Source organism: Rhinolophus hipposideros (genome assembly GCF_964194185.1).
Source record: "Rhinolophus hipposideros genome assembly, chromosome: 7".
Classification (NCBI taxonomy): domain Eukaryota; kingdom Metazoa; phylum Chordata; class Mammalia; order Chiroptera; family Rhinolophidae; genus Rhinolophus; species Rhinolophus hipposideros.
The window spans coordinates 78,653,501-78,673,531 of record NC_138053.1 but is presented as its reverse complement, the minus strand read 5'-3'; the positions used below and the strand labels follow the sequence as shown (position 1 = coordinate 78,673,531).

The window sequence follows — 20,031 nt, the reverse complement described above, 5'->3', positions numbered from 1 at the left end:
TAATGACTACTGAGGTCCCATTAGCTCTGAAATTCCAAGACGATAACTTTTACAAGCTCTTCAATTGAACTGCAGTGTCCTCAAAGTAACTCAAAGTCAATTGTGCACTGATTGGCTACTATTAGCCAGACAATATGAGACGGAGGAGTCATAATTCACACTGGTGAGGACTCAAAAGCACTGCAGCAGTGGAAATAAGCACAACCCGGGGGCTTCTCCTTCTTACAGGCCTTGGTGTTACATCCACAGGGATTTACATCCCAGCTCTGATTCTGACACCTTGGCCAAGGCCTTCTCAACCTCTGGTCTGCCTAGAGGGCATTGTCAGAGGGCAACATATTAAAACTTCTAATAACATGTCTGACATACCAGGGGTGCCAAAGCAATGTATGCACATGTTAAGAGATGTTATCTATGTATTACTTGGCGAAGTTGAATTGAATTACGGTAGCAATGTGTAGTATGACGTTCGCTCAAAAGATGGCGTTCATCAAATGAATCCTGGCATCACCATGAGACAGGCAGGGCAGTCAAAGAAAATGGCGGAAGCACGGTTGTCGTTCGAGGAGCACAAGACAATTTTGAAGTGGTGTTTGAAATTCGGGAATATTGTGAAAGTACAATGACAATGGAGGCGTGAGTATGTAACAGAACCTCCAACACGCCTAACAGTTGCACGCACTCGTAATAAGTCTGAGACGCATGGTACAGTGTGTGATTTGCACAAGGGAAGATCCAGGAGGCCTCACACAGGAACAAGTCCTGCTTCTGCTGTGGTGTTGGAACAGGTTACACGATCACCACAGAAGTTTGCCCAACAATGTTTGCCGTAATCAGAAGTGTGTGGACCCTAAAGGTAACAACTTTGAGCACTTCTTGTAATGGCAGAAGTCAAACGTGACTTCTACTCATCTTTTGTTATTGGTATACGTTGAGTATTACAATTTTAATACAGTTTTTTTCCTTTCTTAAAATGTGTATACGTTTTTTTGGCCCCTTCTGTAGAATGGTTGTTTAAATGTGGTAGTTATGACCATTAACCTTTTCTAATGAATACTAGCAGAACATTACATGTAGAAAAGGCTTTTAGCCCGTGTTTACTAATTAACAGACACGACAGTGACCAACACTGCTAGAGAGAAACTTTGGGACCAAGTAGCAAAGAGATCATTTCAATCTTAGAGATCATCAACTCAGTCAGTCATAAAAATAACACTGACCTTAGTGACAGAAATGAATGATGTTCACAGCAGCCATTACATGTTTAGCCAGAGAGAAATGGGCAAATAATTAAGTTGCGTTTACAATGGAAGGTTATGTACTCACTAAAAGGAGTGAGGTAAGCCATGATGCCATGATCTTATGCTCAGTGAGTCAAGAAAGTTGCAGAATCAGCAAAGAACGATTCCACTTATGTGCAAACAAAAACCTGCTATTAACAATGGTTGCCTCTGAGGAACAAGTTAAGAATGGTGGGATAAAAATAATTTATTTTATTTCATTCCATTACCCACACTTGCATTTTTATAATGAGCACAGATTCCTTTAAAAAAATATGTTAGCTTTCAAAAAAGAAAACTGGAAAGGCTTCCTTTCCCTTGTGATAATCATGACACATCTCCATGAAGAGAGGCCCTAATTTCAAGGTGTCTCTCCATCCTGCTTCTGCAGTACAGAGCTAGTACATCCTTCTCGCTTAGGCAAGCTAACTGAAGTGCACTGCACTTAAGAAACACAAATTTCTATTGATCGTAATTGCAGTGGACTATGGAGACTTAGGAATATCTAGCAAAAAAAAAAAAAGAAAAAGAAAACACACCTTCATGGCAACAACAATAATGCACACAAACCTACTGCTGGGACTCTCCCAGAGTGTGCACACCAAATGACATGTAGGTGCACCTAAGGCCAGAAAGAATCCTGTACTTGAAAGTAGCCACTGTGAAGTGAAGGTTCAGGGTTATTCAACAGTTCACAAGGCTGAACCTAAGTCCTGATTTCCTGTCCTCTCCTCCGCTCCTCTGGCCTTTGTTTTCATGGTGCTCATTTGGTTGCCCTATGATGCAGGGCTCTGCAGAAAGAGGCAGGGATGGCAGCGGGTGGTCTTAGTTCTCAGTGGTCATCAAGAGTATCAGAGGGGCTCTGTCCCAGCTATCAATCTCAGAGATTCCATAATCCCCATAGAGTATTTTCACTGTCTCAGGTATATTCATCTGCCTGACACATCTTTTTGTCTGGGTCATGTGATTTCCCCCCCCCCCTCTAGCTTTCAAGAGTTTTCAAATTCATTTATAATTCAGCTAAGTGAAAACTCTAAAACTAATTTACTGGTGAACTCTCACTCTCACACTGCCTGAAAAATCCTCTCAAAGGAAGCTGAGGTAACTGAATTAACTTACTAAATCAAAGGTTGCATTTTCAATTTTCTGAAACAGCATAGCTCGACATTTTTGGATAATGATCTTAAGAAATGATCGTTAGAAGTGAAAGATAGAACTCGCTAATAAGGATAAAAATATTTCTTGGGTCAAGGAAGAGTTCTGATGCATTTCACATTTTCTGAGTAGATTGCAATTTCAGTTTCACCATTAAAAAAAAATCCAGTTCCTAAAATCCATGTACAGGAGGGCTCCATGTGTAAATCTCCAGCACCTCACACGTGATTGAATGCTGTGTGGTTGAGGTCTTGAAACTCTTAGTAATTTTATATTTGAACTTGTGTTTCGTAAGTGAAGTCTCATGGGACAATGGAACACGCACATGAACAGAAGAGATTTGCGATATGCATGTCTGAAGTTCCTTGCCAGATTTTAAGAACTACTAACCCTTAAGCCAAAGGCATGAATTAAAATGCTTTAGCATTGTACCATATAATATTCAACTTAAAAAAAAGAGGTTCAGCTTAATGACTAGGCTCAGATCAGTTTGAAAGGGAAAAAAAAACAAAAGCAAACAAAAAGTCCTGATCAAACATCCCCAGTAATTATTAAGACTGTAATTTTGAATTGTATAAAATGATTCATTTTACTTTCTGATATGGAAATACTACTGTAATCCCCAAATGCATCAAAATATATATCAGTTAAACATAAGAAGGCATTAAAATTAATAAATTTTACAACAACCACAGAAAGGTATGAAAACAAGAATAGAACTAATTTTTAAAAATGAATTAAATCCATGTCATTGATTTGTCAGACTAGACTATATGTAGTAATGTTTACTGTTTACTGCATATTTTTAACTTCTGTCTTTTGGTTAAGATGTTTAAGAACCGTGATAGAGTCAATGGAATTGTAACAGCTAAATACAATGTCAGAGGGGTAGTAGATTGGGGGAGGGGGGTTATCACTTTCGGAGGGGTGTAAATGTCTAACTGGTACATTGTTTTGTACACCTGAAACTAATAAACAAACAAATAAATAAATAAAATCCCTTTTTGATACTAACAAAAATGAAAATGATCAGTGTATGATAAAACAAATAAATTCGACTAAAAAAGAGCTGTGATGCTAAATTTTGAATTGCAACTTAAATTATTTAAGAAATGTAATAATTTTGTTATAATGCTTAAATGTTTAGAAAAACTTGGTTTTCAAAGGCAAGAGAGATAAGTTTAATAAAGTGTGAATTCATCACAATACAAAGAGTTAAGTTCTTCCCGACCCCCCAGAGCTCATTTCCAAATATGAACATCTCTTAGGTAAAATTCAATGTATTGTCCTTAAGGGAATGGGATTAACCCAGTATTCTTTGCTTTAGTGGTTAATATGTAGGCTGCAGAGTCAGGTCTGGGTTAACTTGTCTCTATTCCATAGTCTGAGTTTGGCCAAGTTACTTAAATTCTCTAAATCGATTTGCTTATCCCATAAGAATGGGATAAACTTAAATTTCTTCGCAGGATTTTCTTGTTGGAGATAAAATTAGGGAAATGCATATTAAATGCTGAGTGAAGGTCTGGCACAGAGCAAGTACTCATATAAATTTAATATAAGTTGTTCTCATTATCAGTAAGGAATGAGTTTCACTGCAAATAGCAGAAAATGTTGCTTCCTTGTCTTAAGGAGACAGGAGTTTATTTTTCTCACAAAACAAGAAATCCAGAGGGAGGAGTTTAAAGCTATCCTCCTCTGTCTTCCTGCTCAGCTATCCCAGCATTGGCGTCAACTTTATGGTCTGCGCTATGACTGCTGCACCCCAGGCAGCAAGAGGGGGAAGAGTGAGTGGAAGAAGGGCAAGGGTTGAGGGCCAGCTGGGTCAGTACCAATTAAAAACTTTCCCAGAAGCCTTACTCAGTGAAGCTTCCATCTTTATCTCTTGGGTCAGAGCTGCGTCTGCAGGGAGTTAGTGAGTCTTTTAGTTTTTCCCTCTTCTATTGTAGAGGTAGAGGACAGTGAGGGTGAAGAGGGTTGTGAATGGCTTGGGGGTGTCTATAACATCATCCTTATTATTCTATCATCTTTCCTCTTGAAGCCACAGAATCCTAATCTGTGAAAGAGGATTGTCTAGAAGATCTCCCAGGTTCTCTGCACACTTACCTTCTCTTTAAAGATGGTTTCTATCTGAAGCCCAAGTATTCTTGTAATAAACTATGTATGTGTCGCCCAGGTACCCCAGGTGCTGGGACTATCCCTTAGCTCCTGAGAGTGCTGCCAGCATCAGCCCTGAATTGTCACCTTGGCTTAAGACACTCATTCTTTCCTGGGGCAGACCACTCCCAGTGACTGGTCCATTTGGGGCACAAAGGCCCCTATCCCAACAGTGACAATTCTGAAGGCCCATTCTAGCGTCTGAGCTACCAGTGGAGTTGGAAGAGGCCTTTGTTGAGAATGCATTGAAGCCCCCCTTCTTTCCCCACCCAACCCCACTTCCTTCCCTCTCTTTCCACAGCTGCTGAACTTTCTGAATGCTAGTCTCTGTCTCAGAGTCTGTTTCCCAGGGAACCCAATCTGCAACAATTCCTTAAAGATGTTCCTGAAGGATCCTATCCCATGAAGAGCAGACTGTGGTCTGACCTCACGTCAGACCCTCCACATTTGCTTGAAAACTCACTGCAATGAAGCATTAATTGTGCTTAAATATTTAGAAGCAACAACAAAAAAGAAATTAGCTTAAATAAAGGGTTATTTGAGTGTTCTGAGAAATAATTCTAAACAGGAAGAGAAATTCCAGGAAAATGGTGACGTCTGGTAATTTCCTAATGGAAGGTAAAGGATGTAAACACATTTCTATTAACATAAGCTAAGGAAGTCCCTGGGAATCTACATAAGTTTATATATACATATATAGGTATATATGTATATATATATACACACACATATGTATATTATTTATATATATATATACACACATATATGTGTATATATACATATCTATATGTGTATATATATATATACACATATATGCTTCTCAGTGGAACAGACCTATGGCTTCAATTCCAATTCCACTATATAAAATCCTGTAAACTTGAATAAGTGACTATGCTCTCTGAGACTAAGCTCCTTTACCGCGAAAGCATGGGGAGGAGGATGAGATAATGTGCAGTCACGTGATGATGTAAGGACTGGCTCAGAAAATGCAGTTGACGCATGGCAGCTCTTCACACTGGGGCCTGCATGAACGTGATCAAGTGGAGTTTGGATTTTTTTTTTTGGCCAGGAATGCTGCTAAAGAAAATGGCTACATTGGAAAGTAGGTTGATTAGATTAGTAGTTTTCAAAACTTTTAAGCAGAAATATTTTTCTTTTTTTCAAACAAGACCTTGCAAATAAGGCAGATGAAATCTGGATTTTATTAAGCATAGATTTTGTAAATTCAAGTACATAATAAATAAAAATAAGTCAGTGGGATTTACAGAAACTATTAAGATGAACAGAAAATTTTGAAATCAAGTTTATGGGGGGCAGTTACAGACTTGTATGGGTTGCAGCATTTCATTTTTTCTGTGAGGTTTCTGGTTGCAAATATTGAAAAGTTTTGACCCATACAGACAAATAGTTGCAAATGATAACAGTTTAGGACAACTCAACCTGCAATCTCAGGATATTTCTTAATTAAATTGTGTTGATAAGAGACTTATTCTAAGGTTTGTAGAAAACCAAACTAATTTGTGTAAATTAATGCATGGGTGGTCTGTGATATGTTAAAACCTGACATATAATATTTTTGAGTATAAGCATTGTTCTTTATTGCACTTTTAAAAATAGTTTAATTTTTTTAAAATAAAATTAGAATCAGGCAATTTTGGAAGCTCTGTGATTCCCTGGAACAGTGTTTGCAAACTATAAGATTTCATGGAGTTTCTATGCTTATTCCAAATGTTTGAATCTATGATACTCCTTCTGTCATTGGCTACTTAGCCAATCTGCAAAGGTCACGTACCAAGACACTAACGCTCTCCACTGAGCGGGTAGAAAAGTTTGCTGTACGTATATGTTATTCTTTGATGACTTAACTAAGGGAAGGCTGAGAGGATATAAAGTGCCTGGAACAGAATACGAGCTCCATACATTGTTGTTGACCTGAATGACCTACTTGTCACTACCAGGGATGTCTGTCAATTAAGCAAATAGCAATTCTGTATGATAGAGTTTTATGGGGAAAAGAAATCAGTGTTTTGGTCACAGTCATAGCTACTTGGAGTGGCAGCAGGGACATCACTATGCTCAAATGATAGCACAGGAGCCTAAAGAAGAACCAGTGGGATGGAAGATGAAGGCTTATAGGCCAGGTAGGCAGTGAACTTATCTTAATTGCATCATATGTTTATTCATCCTCATACTAGTTTCAGATGCAAACCAATCACTCCAAATGTAGTTCAATGTATGTCTACTTTTAAAATTCATTTCTTTAGTACCTATGGCTATGCTAGGCCAAAAGTAGACCTGTGATAAATGCTTGTAAAAAAATGAAAAACCAAGCTGAATCAAATCCTTTTATTCTAACGCTAGTTATTAAGCCTTCAGAGCTCAGCACACACAAGTCCAACCCTCAGGGGATGAGGGGGACTCCACACTATCCTTACTAGGCACCTGTCATACTCCTGTGTGGCTACGCTACCTTAGTTCTGGAAGGGTGCTCATTTAGGGTCCAGGGGACCACGGACCTTAGTTTCAGCAAAATAGAGAATGTCCAGAATATAGGAAAGGTAGTAACTTTCAGTGTCAAGTTTTTTTCCCCCATTCATTTTGTTGTTTTTGAGTCCTTGTGAGAATATACATGAGTTTTCCTATATTCAAATGCCTGGCTGAGGAAGCTAAATTGCACCAATCACCAAATGACTTGTTCCCTTAGAGCATAAATGATATAAAACAACGAGGGGCAAGGTGCAGACGTTGTCATGACAATCAATAGCTATTAGGGTATTTTGGAGACTCAAAATGGGCAAAGCACTACAGGGTCTTTCTTTCCAAAGCAATCGCCTGTATCGTTTTTATAACAGCTCAAATATGTAATTGTCATTCATTGGCCAACATCGATGATTCCCCTTGTGTACTGTCACATTGGAATTTCAGAAACTTAAAATCATGAAAAATTTGGTTAGTTATATTTGATTCCCTTGTCTCAAATCTCCTTAGCTCAGAAAAATCTTTTATGTTTCATTCCTCACTGGAATAATAACAAATATCACAGATATTTTGTTGACGTTACTCTCTAGCTAATGGTTAATAATTCTTGTTCATTGCCAGAAGCGAGTATGTAACTGGTACTGAATTCGTGGCTGCACTGCCAACCTGTTGCTCCATTCTCCAACTCAGCTTTGTCCCCACCTCCTAACGTGCACCCTTTAGATGCTTGCTTTTCCTTTTTTTACCCTTCTTAAACTATCCTGTACATACAAAATGTTGATTTCTGCCCCAGAGCTGGCTCTCATTCTTTTCTAATGAAGGCATTCCTACCATCTTTCCTTGTGCTTTTCCTTGTGCTGTTCTCCCACATGGAAGAACTGACCCTATTTTGAATGCTTTTCCTTTTCCTTCTTCCAGTAGAAAGACTACTCATACTTAAGAATCAACTGTTTCCTTGAGAGCCATCTTTGAAAATACTCCAAACCCACAATGACCTCATTTTATGAATTTCTGCCCCAAATTACAGACACTTCAACATGTTCATCAACAAGCACTTTCATCAGTAATCAGTTACTGAATTCCTACATGCCCCATTTATCACTAAGTTGCACCTCGGCTGTTTTGAAGTGAGCTACCATGCTTGATAAACTTCTCTTCCATCTCCCAGAGCTCAGCACAGACCTGGACATACTCAGTCTTCAACATTTATTCATCAACGTAAACAGATCAGTGTTTTCACCTTCTAAAACATAAAACTCCTGATGACATAATTCTCTTTTTGTTGAACTTTGCAGGGCTTCTCAGACTACTGACATATAAATGCTTTCTGATAATGGCTGTGGCTCTAGATCTGGAATATACTATTACAGCTCCTTACCTGGATTAAAAACTGGAAACCAGTTGTAGAATTCATTCTTGTAGGGAACAGTGTCAAATTCACTGCACTGCATCTGCCGAAATGTTGGTGTCTCTGGGCGGCAGGGGTGAACGTTGCATAAGCGATAGCGTTTTCTTTCTCCAGTGCAGTACTTCCCTCCAAACTTTGGTCTGCAAATGAAACACACAAGCTGCTCTTTAGTTTCCTTAAGGGCAATGTCTTCCTTTAAAACTCCCTGGCATCTGGCCATGCTCATTCCTTGCCAAATCATGTCCCTTTCTATTCTCAAAACTCACCTTTTAAATAAATTCTTCCAATGTCATACAGTTTTGTGTTGTTGCCTATGAACCTTCAGTACCAAGTGTGTAGTTAGTTACCTATTTCGAAATAGTTTGACCACTTCCCGAAGTCAGTCAGGTGCCTGGTCATCAGCTGTATATTTGTATTTGTTTCCTCCTCTTCATTTCCACAGTCACCCAACTAGTCCAATCCTTATTTCCATTCCTGTCTTCTCTCTGCCCATCTTTTTTCCTCATTCAACCTATTGTGCATACTATTACCTGGTGAATTTTCACAATGACCTTAATTATTTTAGTTTCTTGTTGAAAAAATTTTAATGGAACCCAATGGCCTCCAGAATCAAGTCTAGCCTCTTGAGCTTGGCCTTCAAAGCCCTCATGCTCCTGACTTAATTCGCTTTTACAACTTTCGTCCTCCACGCCCCTTCATTTGCATACTGCTCCAGTCAAGCTGACTTATTTACTATTTCTTTCTTGTGCCTCTGGATAGATTTCCCCTCTCTTAAGTCTCTAATCATCTACATACTGCCCATGCTTCAAGGACCAAATAAATGCTATGTCCATCATCAATTCTTCCTGGAGTCCTGCCAGAAATAATCTCTTTCTCCTCTCATATGACACTTCATTATCGTACTGTGTGTACTTCCTGTAGTTAGCACTCCCACAGATAATTCTTTGACCAAGGGAGTTCATATTCATTGACTCCCTGTAGGAGGTATAAAGAATTGTCTTTGATATTTGAGGTTAGGCTGGTTTTCTATTCATTATGATGGAGTGACACTCTACGACTTGGAATCTCTCCAATTCATTTCCATCCCACAAACATCACTGAGGGCATGTTATGACACAAACACTACTGGGTTCTCACTAGACAGCTGACCAACATCAAAGATACAGTCTCAAGGTCACTTGGTCATGCATTGATATGAACCTGTGACCTGAATCACAGAACTGATATGTGACTGTGTTTCCACTGGCATTATTCTCAGTGAACTTAAGCAAACCAGATACCGAGATCAGACATGGTCACTCACTTAAGGAGACTCTATGACAAATCGTGGCCTCTGGCATGGGAGTTAGGACCATTTTCCCCCTGAAGCCAAGTTAGAGAATCATCCTTCAGCTCCTTAATAAGAATATCCCTTTTCTGATAACCATAGGTCACTGATCATTCTCCCACCAAGGCTACAGATTGGTAGTAGCTGATACATAGCATTGACAATACGTCCCAGCGCAAATCACCTATATTTCCTGATCTTTAAAATGGAAACCACCTGTCTGATCACATTGAAATAAATTATAAAAGAAAGACTTTCTGTAAAAATAAAGTATAAGATATTGCTGGTTTTACATTTTTGAATTCACAGAAACCTTATATTTAAACAAAAGCAAATTTTATCAATGGTAGATTTTAAAACACTTTTGTCCAAATTCCTCAAATGTACACTTACATGTGTGGTAAATGATATCATAATAAGGACTATAATTACATTTACTGACAAATTTTTACAGTAGGTATTATATTAGACTCTTTATAGGTATTAGTATATTAATCCTTAGAAGAAATTTATTATATATATAGTGTATATATGCATATATACACATGCACACATATACATATACATTTAATAATATATTTGTTAATAAAAAGATGTAAGATTTGGAACTGAGATACTGAGGGAATTATAATCACATTTATCACTCGCCTTTTTAAAAATGTGACTCTTACTTTTCAACTCCGACTAATGTAGAATTAGGTCAAAGAAGCTTAACACATTTTCCACTTATAAGAGGCATCATATGCATACTTTTTAAAAATTATACTTGGGAACTAGTATACCAGGAAATAATGAAATTAAGAATGTAATATATGTTTGGAAAACAAGGGAATTTAAATTTAATTCAAAATAATATCATTATACAAATTTAAAATATGAAAAAATTAAGCAGTTTAATTAAAAAATTTAAAGCCACTTATGAAGTAACTTCTATGAAATCCTTAACAAGCTAATGTGGAGCTCTAAGGTTTACAAAATCCTTATCTAAAACATTAAAAATTACCATTCTCAAAAATGTGCCTGGGTATTTTCTTAGTTCCCTAAGGGAACAATATTTTTTATAAATTGTACATTTATTATGACTGAAAGAAAGCTACTGTCTTATCAGCAAAATTGTGTCTAACTAACCTCTCACTGATAGAGTGGGATTATCTAGAAGGATTTAATTTTATTAGGTTGGTGCAAAAATAATTGCAGCTTTAAAGGTTGAAAATAATTGCAAAAACCGCAATTACTTTTGCACCAACCTAATATAATCTCCTACAGGCTTTTACATAGACTGTACTTTTAAAAGAAATTTGCTTATTTCTCCAACTGACGGAATCGGCTTACTTATCAAAGTTCTAGTAAGAATCCAGCGCCAAGCCAAAATTAAACAAAACAAAACAAAACCACTTTTTTTTTTACCCTCTATGAATCTTCGGGTTCCCTTTGTCTTTGGGAGCCCACTTAATTTCCCTCAGGACGCTTGGGGTCACTGACGTCACATTAGCCAAGAGCAATCTCCCAGCACTTGTGAAAGGAGAGCATATCATTGGCGGGACTTACTCAGGGTTGTTGCAGAGCCTCTCTGCACTCTGGGCTCCGGCCCCACAGGTCCGAGAGCAGTGAGACCAGGGTGACCAGCGGCCCCAGCCTCCAGGAATGCTCTCTGGTTTCTTCCCCACAGTGATACACTTGCCAGCCATACACCACTGGAAAGGGAAGAGCAGGAGATGTCAGGAAGGTTCCCACAGCAAGCTGAGCCAAGAACCTCGGAAGTCCAACCTCAGTTCTCCCTGAGCAAGCAGGCATCCTACAGTCACACGTCACATGGAGAACAAAGAAGAGCTCATAAGAGAACTTCCTCCAAGAGTCTTGAGTTTTAGAATCAGGGAATTTCAGGAATTGAAGGGAACATTATGGGGCCTAGTTACAGCCAATGTAGAAGTGCTACTGAGTATGGTTGGCAGATTGCATGCCAGAATGCAAAGCAACACATCACTTTCTTCTCTAAGAAAGTCTTGCTGTCAACAGCATGTCAGCTTAGTATGCTCAGTAACAGAGTTGTTTAGTAACATAATTTATTTACTTTCTGGTGCAAGCCCTCTATCTTGTAGAACATAACAAACATTTTTGTCGACTGGTACTGCGATAATACTTCTTCACAGCTTTAATGGGTAGTTAATGTCAGCAACAGATAACTTTATTCTCCTGAAAAAAGTCCACTCATTGCCAAAAAGCACTACCTGTTAAGATGTTGAAGTTCTTTCTAATATCAAGAAAAATTTCTGTTTTCCTGTAACTCTACCCATTGTTTCCAGTTTTGGCCTTCCAAGCGACTCAAAAAAGAAATCCAGTCTCTCTCCCTCTACAAGACAATCCTTCAACAACTAAGTTTAGGAGGGTCAACATACAAAAAGCAAAACAAAAGAAAATGCAAGTTGGTTGTTAGAAATGGCCACATTTCCTGGAGGATTTGGGCATGTTTGATCTGCTGCCCTCATTGTCCTCATTATTTCTGGTCACTGTGTATTGTGACCCAATTCTATAATCTCATTAATCGGTCAGGCCATATACAAGCTGTAGAAAGATTCCCACCGGACACCTAAATCCTAGGCCCACAACAAATCCAATTGGTTTTGTGGAGCAGCACTCATTACCCTGTTCTCAGGAAGTCTGGAGACTATCTGACATCTCTGAGTTCTTGGATGTCTGGCTTTCCTGTTTAGTACAGTGGGCAGAACTTCAAGAAATGCAGTCAGGTCAGACGATGAGAAAGAGGATAACAAGTAGTCCAAATCTGTCATCTTTGAAAAGAAGTAGCCCCTGGCTTATCCTTTCCAATCTTTAACACAGAGTTGGGGAAAAGTTAAAATGAAGATTGACAATCAGTTCAGTAGATATCACTGACCACAAACTCCATGGAAGTTCACCAGGGAAAGATGGGACAAATATTTTGCCAGTGAAGTGTGGAATCGGGGCTCAGCCCTCTCTCCTTAACTGCCTGTTTCCAGGGAAGGCTCAGAAGGTACAGTGGCAGTGAATGCTTTCCTCCGGCTAGTTTGTCTATATGATCTCCATTTATCCAGAAACAGCTGCTCTCCAGAGCCTTCTACCCAGCTCTTCCCAAGAACTCTATGCCCGCTGCCCTCCCACCTTCCTTCCTCAGGCTGACATATCACCTTCTTCTCACCACATCGTGTCCCATCTGCAGCAGCGTCCAGCTTTGAGCGACAAAAACCTTTCACCGAGCACCACAGTGTCTGACAAACATTCTGGAAAATAAGTATGAGATTGCACAATTTTTATATCTTGAAAACTTACACAAAAGTATCTCTAGAGTGATAGTAAAATATACACATTCACCCACATACCCACAATAAATGCTGCTGTTCTTAGTGAACAAGAGTGATGGAAGTAATTATTCGAGAACTCTCAGTTCAAACTTAATTTGGACTTCATCATCATTCATAAACAGTGGTCTGTAGATCATACTGGGCAGTAAGAAAATGGAATATAAAACACATTTCCTAAAAGTTGAGACTGTAATTTCTACACGTGTGATACAATATCATTGCCCTTCGGCAGGGAAACTGGTGACATTAGCCATCAAAGGCCAATCCAACACTGCAGATAGAAGGCATCTGATTACAAGGAGCAGGGGTGGTTGTAACTTGAGCCTACTCACTGAAGGGAATGGAAACTATTCCATCTAGAAAGCCTCACTTATTTACTAACTACTCAAAGTAGCCAGCTTGTTTTATCTGCCAGATTCTAAGAAAGGAGAACAATCAGGAACTACTGCACGCCTCTAGGAACAGGTAGATTTTAGAGATATTTGGGAGGCAGACCTGGCACAACTTGGTAAAGTTAGAAGAGAGGGGTCAGGGATTTTTGCACCAACTTTATCTTCTCTGTTCAGTTTTACTTGTTGTATCTAAACAGTTATTTACTTCCTCCTTAAAGTTCTTTCTACAGACATTCTGTCTTTATCGCACTGTACTGAAATTTTTCTATTTGCTTCCTCCACCAGAGCGCAATCCCCTCAAGGACAGAGAGCGTGTCTTATTTATTTTGGCGTGCTCATCTTTTTCATCTTATTCAGTCCACAGTGAAGAATCTTGCTTGTCCATGTCTATGTGTTAACAATGATACTTTTACACTAAAAGGCGGGCGTTCAGAGAACAGTCAAGATCCAGATCACAAAGAAATGGCTCACAAAGGAGTTGGGACTTCATCACATGATCAGTGGTGACCTTAAGGGCACAGCAGAACTGTCAGTAGATTTGTGTGTGATTTTTTCTTTTTTGAAATAACTTGAGAAAGAATGTGAATGGGGGCGAGATTAAGTAGGAGTTAATTACAATAGCAATGACAGATGATGAGAGCTTGAATCAAGACAGTAGCACTGAGAATGAAAAAGACAGGACAGAGCCGCAAACTCTTTAGGAGGTTAAATATCAGGGCTTTCCTTAGGATTTGGATTCTGAAAAGAAAGGAGAAGAATGAATTGGGCATTCCTGGGATCTGGTGGTGTTCTTCAACCAGATGGAAAATTCAGGAAAGGGAGCATTTTTAGGGATTAAGATGTTTGCCATGAAGTCTGTAGGTGTGAATCATTGGGATTCATGAAAATCACTATGGAATTTTCTTAACCATCACCCAGTTGCAAAGAATTGCTGGATCCAGAGAATGCCAAGGAGGTAGGGTCAAAGAATATAAATGACCTCAATATCCGGGTTTTGAAATATTTCCCTGACCCTTCTTCCAGCCCTGTACCTACCTACCAGAGGCACCCCGATACCCAACACTTACTTCTACTTCCTGGCAGAAGGTAGCATTGGGGCCATACTGCAGCTGGCATTGGTGATGAACATCATAGATCACTCCAGGGGCAATGACCTTGGACTTCAAGCCTTTCTTTTGGGGGATGTCATCAAGACAGAACCCCCAACCTCGGCTGAAAACAAGTTAATAGAAATGAGAGCAGATGCTTATGATTTCCTTCATCTTTAGTCTTTCATGCAACAGAAACTTCCATCCCTCTAGTTTACTTTTTGTCCTGCAAGACAACTTTATTTCCACCCGGCAGAGAACCCTCCAGGTCCATGGTGGGAGCTGTCTAAAAGGAAACACAAACCACATCCCACACCGTGAGTTCAGATGTGATCTAGGAAATACATACAGGGGTAAACTTAGAAAGTTATCATATTACCCCTAATGGGGTTTCGGTGACCATTCCTGACATATCTTGGTTGTTCCTGCCAATCCCCAAGGACTTAACACACACTCCGCTCATGAAGAGCCACCTTGAGACAAAAGTAAATGGGGGTGGCGGAGGGCAGGATGTTCGCCTGGCTGTGGCTGGAGGGCAGAACCCACCTGGCTATCAGGGTCAGAAAGCAGAAGTGAAATCCACCCCTTTAGATGCCACCCTCATACTGTGACCTGTGAGAGGAACTGAGACATTTCCAGGCCTCAGGTAAAACTCAAAGTGCTTCCGGTTTAAAGAGACCCAAGTGAGGCTGTCCTGACCCATTGTCACTTACTCCAGGAAGCGGGTGATGTACTCCTTGCTGCACTTGGACCACGTCAGCGGGGTGGGATTGTACTGGAGCTGGCGCGACATGATGTATGGGTGCCTGCCCACGGGCTCACAGTCATTTTCTTTCCCATCGTGCTGGATGCCAAAGCTGTGGGAAGGCACAAGGCCAAGAATATCAAGGAGGCAGGCATGAAACAGGGAGAAAACCATAGTTTCTCCACGCTGAAAATACCCACGGAGAGCCACCTCTGTAAAGAAGGCATCTGTTTATTAAGTGGGACTTTGAAGTAGGAGGGGGAAGAGCTAATTTTCCACTAAAAAGCACAGGGAACAGTTTGCACGGCTTTGCCTTAGATATGCAAACGTGGGAGCCACATTTCACAAGTTCAAGAACTTGTGTTGGGCAGAAAGCAAAGAGCTCCCAGTTTGGCTTTCTATGAGTTTAGAGTCAGGAGGGCACATCCTGCCTCAAGCTATCTGCTTTCTCCTGCTGTAGTAACCACAGCCCCAAAGAACAAAACCTTCCTTCTCCCTTTTCATCATAATTTAAGGGAGAGTATGAAAGCGGACGCCTATGGGAGACTTTATCAAAGGCCACAAGCTTTGAGGGGATGGGTTTCTTTCTTTTATTGTGACACGAGTCCTCCAATATCACAGACATGAGGGAGACCTCAGAATTCAGTGATTAAGGACAGGGTTTCTGAAAGGAGATGGTCTGGATTGGAATTCTGGCTCAGCCACTTAATGATCTGTGTTACTGAAACTTGCTCAGCTTCGTCTTCCTCTGTTAGAAAATGGAGCAGTCATCGCAATGTAGGATGAGATTTGAATGGAATGAAGTTTGAAAACCACTTAGCCAGGTGCCTGGCATGTCATAAGGGCTTCATAAATGAAATAAATTTTTTATTGCTGTTTTTATTGTCTAGCTTATTTTCCTTTTCTAGATGAGGAAGCTTAGAGCTCGAGGTTTGTCACAAGTCACACAGCGCATTAGTTGCAAAATTAGGTCTTCTGCAGATCTTTGTGCTCCCATTTCAGTGTTCTCATCTGTATCTTGCTCCATCTGCTCCCAACCTCCCATTGCAAGGGTTTACCAGCAGTTTTGAAAGGTCCTAAAGCGCTTACCCGCCCACCGCAGCAGTGGGGTACCGGAAATAGAAGCCAACTCCGACATGTCTGGTGATTAGCTTAGTTCTCAGGAAAACCCCAAGATATCTTCTGAGATCCCAACAAGACTCTCTCCACTGGGGTCTGTTAATTGGACACTTACAACCCAGAGAAATTGGCTCAGATTTCCAAATCTGAATACAGGAAATAATGACCTTTCACTCTGCTAGTGAAAGTCAACCGTCTGACATGGAAGTGTGTATCCAATGTTACTAAAATCTCCTCATCAACATTAGCAACTCTTGCTAATGAGTTGGGGATTAAGAGACTTTCTTGTATTTTTTTAAAATGTATTATGATGTCATTGACTTAACAGATTCAGATCACATTCCAAATGAATATAAAACTCACAGAGGAGTCAGAGAATTAATCTACAAAGTTCTTACCACCCACCCACAAAGAATGTGATGCAATGAAAGCCTTTTTTCTGAGCAGGCTTCCCCCACGCCATTGCAAATCCAGTCCTACCCAGCCCATGAAGTACTCCACAAGTTCACCTGCTCCATAATTAGTAAAAATCCTAAACTGCAAGCATGGTTCTAAAAACATGCATGAATAATGTTGTTTCCAGTGCAATAAGCCATGTGGCTGGATCCTATACACTGGGTGGCTTCACACCTATGCTCAAAATATATCAGTTGCCCAAAAGCTCATTTTCTTCTGTCTAAAGTTTTTCTTTCACTAAAGCATTTTCCCCTCCAGCTTTATCACCTCTCTACTCACATCTGAAGAGAAAAGCAGTGCTACTAAACAAATGTCCCTCTGGACTGTGTCTACTTTCCTTAAATGAGTGGAGCATTCCTGTCACATGGGAACAGTGGGTCAATGAGAAATGAAGGACAAGGAAAGCACATGGAGCCATACGGATGGAAGTCTTGTTTCAGGAAGCTACATTCCAGCAGGTGGGGTGGAACCTGAACAGCAGTGGGGCCCTCTACAGTCTGAAAGAACTTACTGGGTTGTTGGATTAGCCTGCTTTACTTGATCTTTGTGTTTCAATTCCTTTTAGGTGGGCCTGCCAAATTGCAGACCTGAAAGACAAGTTAATTGCCTGGGTTTCAGGGTATCACTTGGTGGAATATATCTATTCCTTGTCTTTTATTATTCATTTTATGGTGGAGTGGAACAAGCAGAGAATGAGAACCACGCAAGTGTGAATGTCAGCTTTTCTAACTCCAGACAGTAACACTTTTGTATATGCAAATGAGCAAAGCTCTGTACATGAAATATACCACAATCCAGAAGTGGGGGTGGTGGAATACTGGATGGATATGGCCTTTTAAGTATTTACCTGTATCTTGACATCTTCATTACATAAAAGGAAAGAATGCTAGGTCCAGATAGTCTTTTAAGTTTCCTCCTAGAATTCCACCTTCATTTCTGGTAACTCACTTAGGAGCTAATAAGGGTGGTAGTATGAGACCTAGGTATGGATAGCTGATATAATCCAGGGCCCTTACAAATAGATTTCTCAAAATAAAAGTGGAATTATTCACTTTGGTCATATCATAAGTTACTTAACTTCTCTTCCTATTTTGCATCATATACAATCAGTGATGAAACAAACAAGTTTCCAAGAGACAACGAGGTATTGTTGTTATTAAATTATAATGCGTGTTTCCTTGGGACATTGGCTTATGATATATGTATTTTGGCGGGGAAGGGGGGCAGGGGACTGCTTCAGGCCATTTCATTGATCTGCCCAGTGTTTCTCAGTTTGGTCCACAGCTAATTAGAATTATACAGCTAAAGAAAGAATTAAATACCTCAGAAGCATCTTTTGCTATGAGCAAAAGTTTCTCAGGAAGCTCCTAAAGCTTTTTCTCCTTTAGCTTTGTGTCTTACTACATAATTTTTCTATCACTCAAACTCAACCTTATGTGTCTTCTTTCAACTTTCTCTTTCTTACCAGTAACTCTAAACTTTTTTTCCCACATAAAAGACAGTGTCTTATTTAGGTCACCTGTACATGGCCCAATGCCCCCTTTTAAAAATTAAACTTTTTGCTTGAAGATAATTATAGAATCAGATGCACTTGTAAGAAATAATACAAAGAGGTCTCACGTATCTTTCATCCCTTTTCCCCTAATGGTTACATCTTGCAAAACTATAATATCTCCACTGGAATGTTGATGTTGACACAGTCAAGACACAGAATATTTTCATTACCACGAGGATCCCTCATGTTGTACTTCAGAGCCACACCCACTTTCTTCCCTCTCCCATCCCCTCCTTAAACCCGGGCAGTCACTAATATGTTCTCCATTTCTGTAATTTTATTTCAATAATGCTATATAAATAGAATTATACAGTATGCAACTTTCGGGGTTGGCTTTTTTCACTGCACATAATGGTCTGAAGATTCATCAAAGTCACTGCACGTATCACTAGTTCCTTCCTTTTCGTTGCTGATTAGTATTCCACGGTATGTATCCATCACAGTTCATCTAACCATTCACCCTGCTGGGTTGAAACAATCCCTGGGTTGCTTCCAGTTTGGAGCTATTGAGATTAAGCTTCTATTAACATTCGTGTACAGGCTTTTTTGTGAGCATAAGTTTTCATTTCTCCAGGATAGGTGCCCAGGAGTATAACTGCAGGATCATATGGTAATTGCAGGCTTACTTTTTTGAAAACTGCAGAACTGTTTTTCATAATGCTTGAACCATTTGACATTACCTAGTTCCCTGCATCCTTGCCAGCATTTGGCATCATCACTATGTTTTATTTTAATCGTTCTGATAGGGGTATGGTAATATTTCACTGTGGTTTAATTTGCATTTCCCAGATAGCTGATGACGTTGACTAGCCTTTCATGTGTTTATTTGCCAGCTGTATATCCTTTTTGGTGAAATATCTCTTCATGGCTTTTGTCCAGTTTCTAAATGTACTGTTTGATTTTTTACTACTGAACTTTGAAAGTTGTTTCTATATTCTAGATATTAGGCCTGTTGGCTACATGGTGTGTTCGTTTCCTAGGGCTGCCATAAAAATTACCATAAGGTCCACGGCTTAAAACAACAGACAGTTACTCTCTCGCAATCCTGGAGGACTAGAGTCTGAAACTAAGGTGTCCGTACACTATTCACCCTCAGAAGGCTCCAGGGGAGAATCTCTGCTTGCCTTTTCCAGCTTATGGTGACTCGAGGCTTCCTTAACTTGGGGCAGCAAGGTACTAACCTCTGCCTCCATCTTTCTATGGTCTTCTTCCTTGGGTCTCTCTGTGTCCAATCTCCCTCCCTAGTCTTTGGATTTAGTACCCACCCTAAATTTATGGTGATCTCTTCTTGAAATGCTTAACCAATTACATCTGCAAAGATTCTGAGGTTCCAGGTGGACTTGAATTGGGGGTGAGGCACTATTTGAACCACTATCTATGGTTTGCAAATAAAAACATTGTAATCTAATAATGTGGTAACTCTGGAAATCAGATTCCTTCCCTTTCCTACGATTTGCTGGGTTTTTGGTTTTGTTTTGTTATTATTTTAGGCTGTCTGTACCCAGGATCGGCCTGAGGTTTAAATTTAAGGTCTTC

General features: G+C 39.8%; 1 protein-coding gene across 1 annotated transcript in view; it reads right to left on the bottom strand.

Annotated features, from left to right (window-relative positions):
* Positions 1 to 20,031, bottom strand: part of ADAMTS12 (ADAM metallopeptidase with thrombospondin type 1 motif 12) — a gene marked incomplete at both ends in the record, with an annotated part of 123,721 nt that overhangs the window by 85,122 nt on the left and 18,568 nt on the right. The window contains 4 exons of the mRNA XM_081053587.1: positions 8,446 to 8,615; positions 11,351 to 11,496; positions 14,600 to 14,744; positions 15,334 to 15,477. Of these exons, the coding sequence (XP_080909713.1) occupies positions 8,446 to 8,615; positions 11,351 to 11,496; positions 14,600 to 14,744; positions 15,334 to 15,477 (605 nt within the window). The remainder of the gene's footprint in view (positions 1 to 8,445; positions 8,616 to 11,350; positions 11,497 to 14,599; positions 14,745 to 15,333; positions 15,478 to 20,031) is intronic.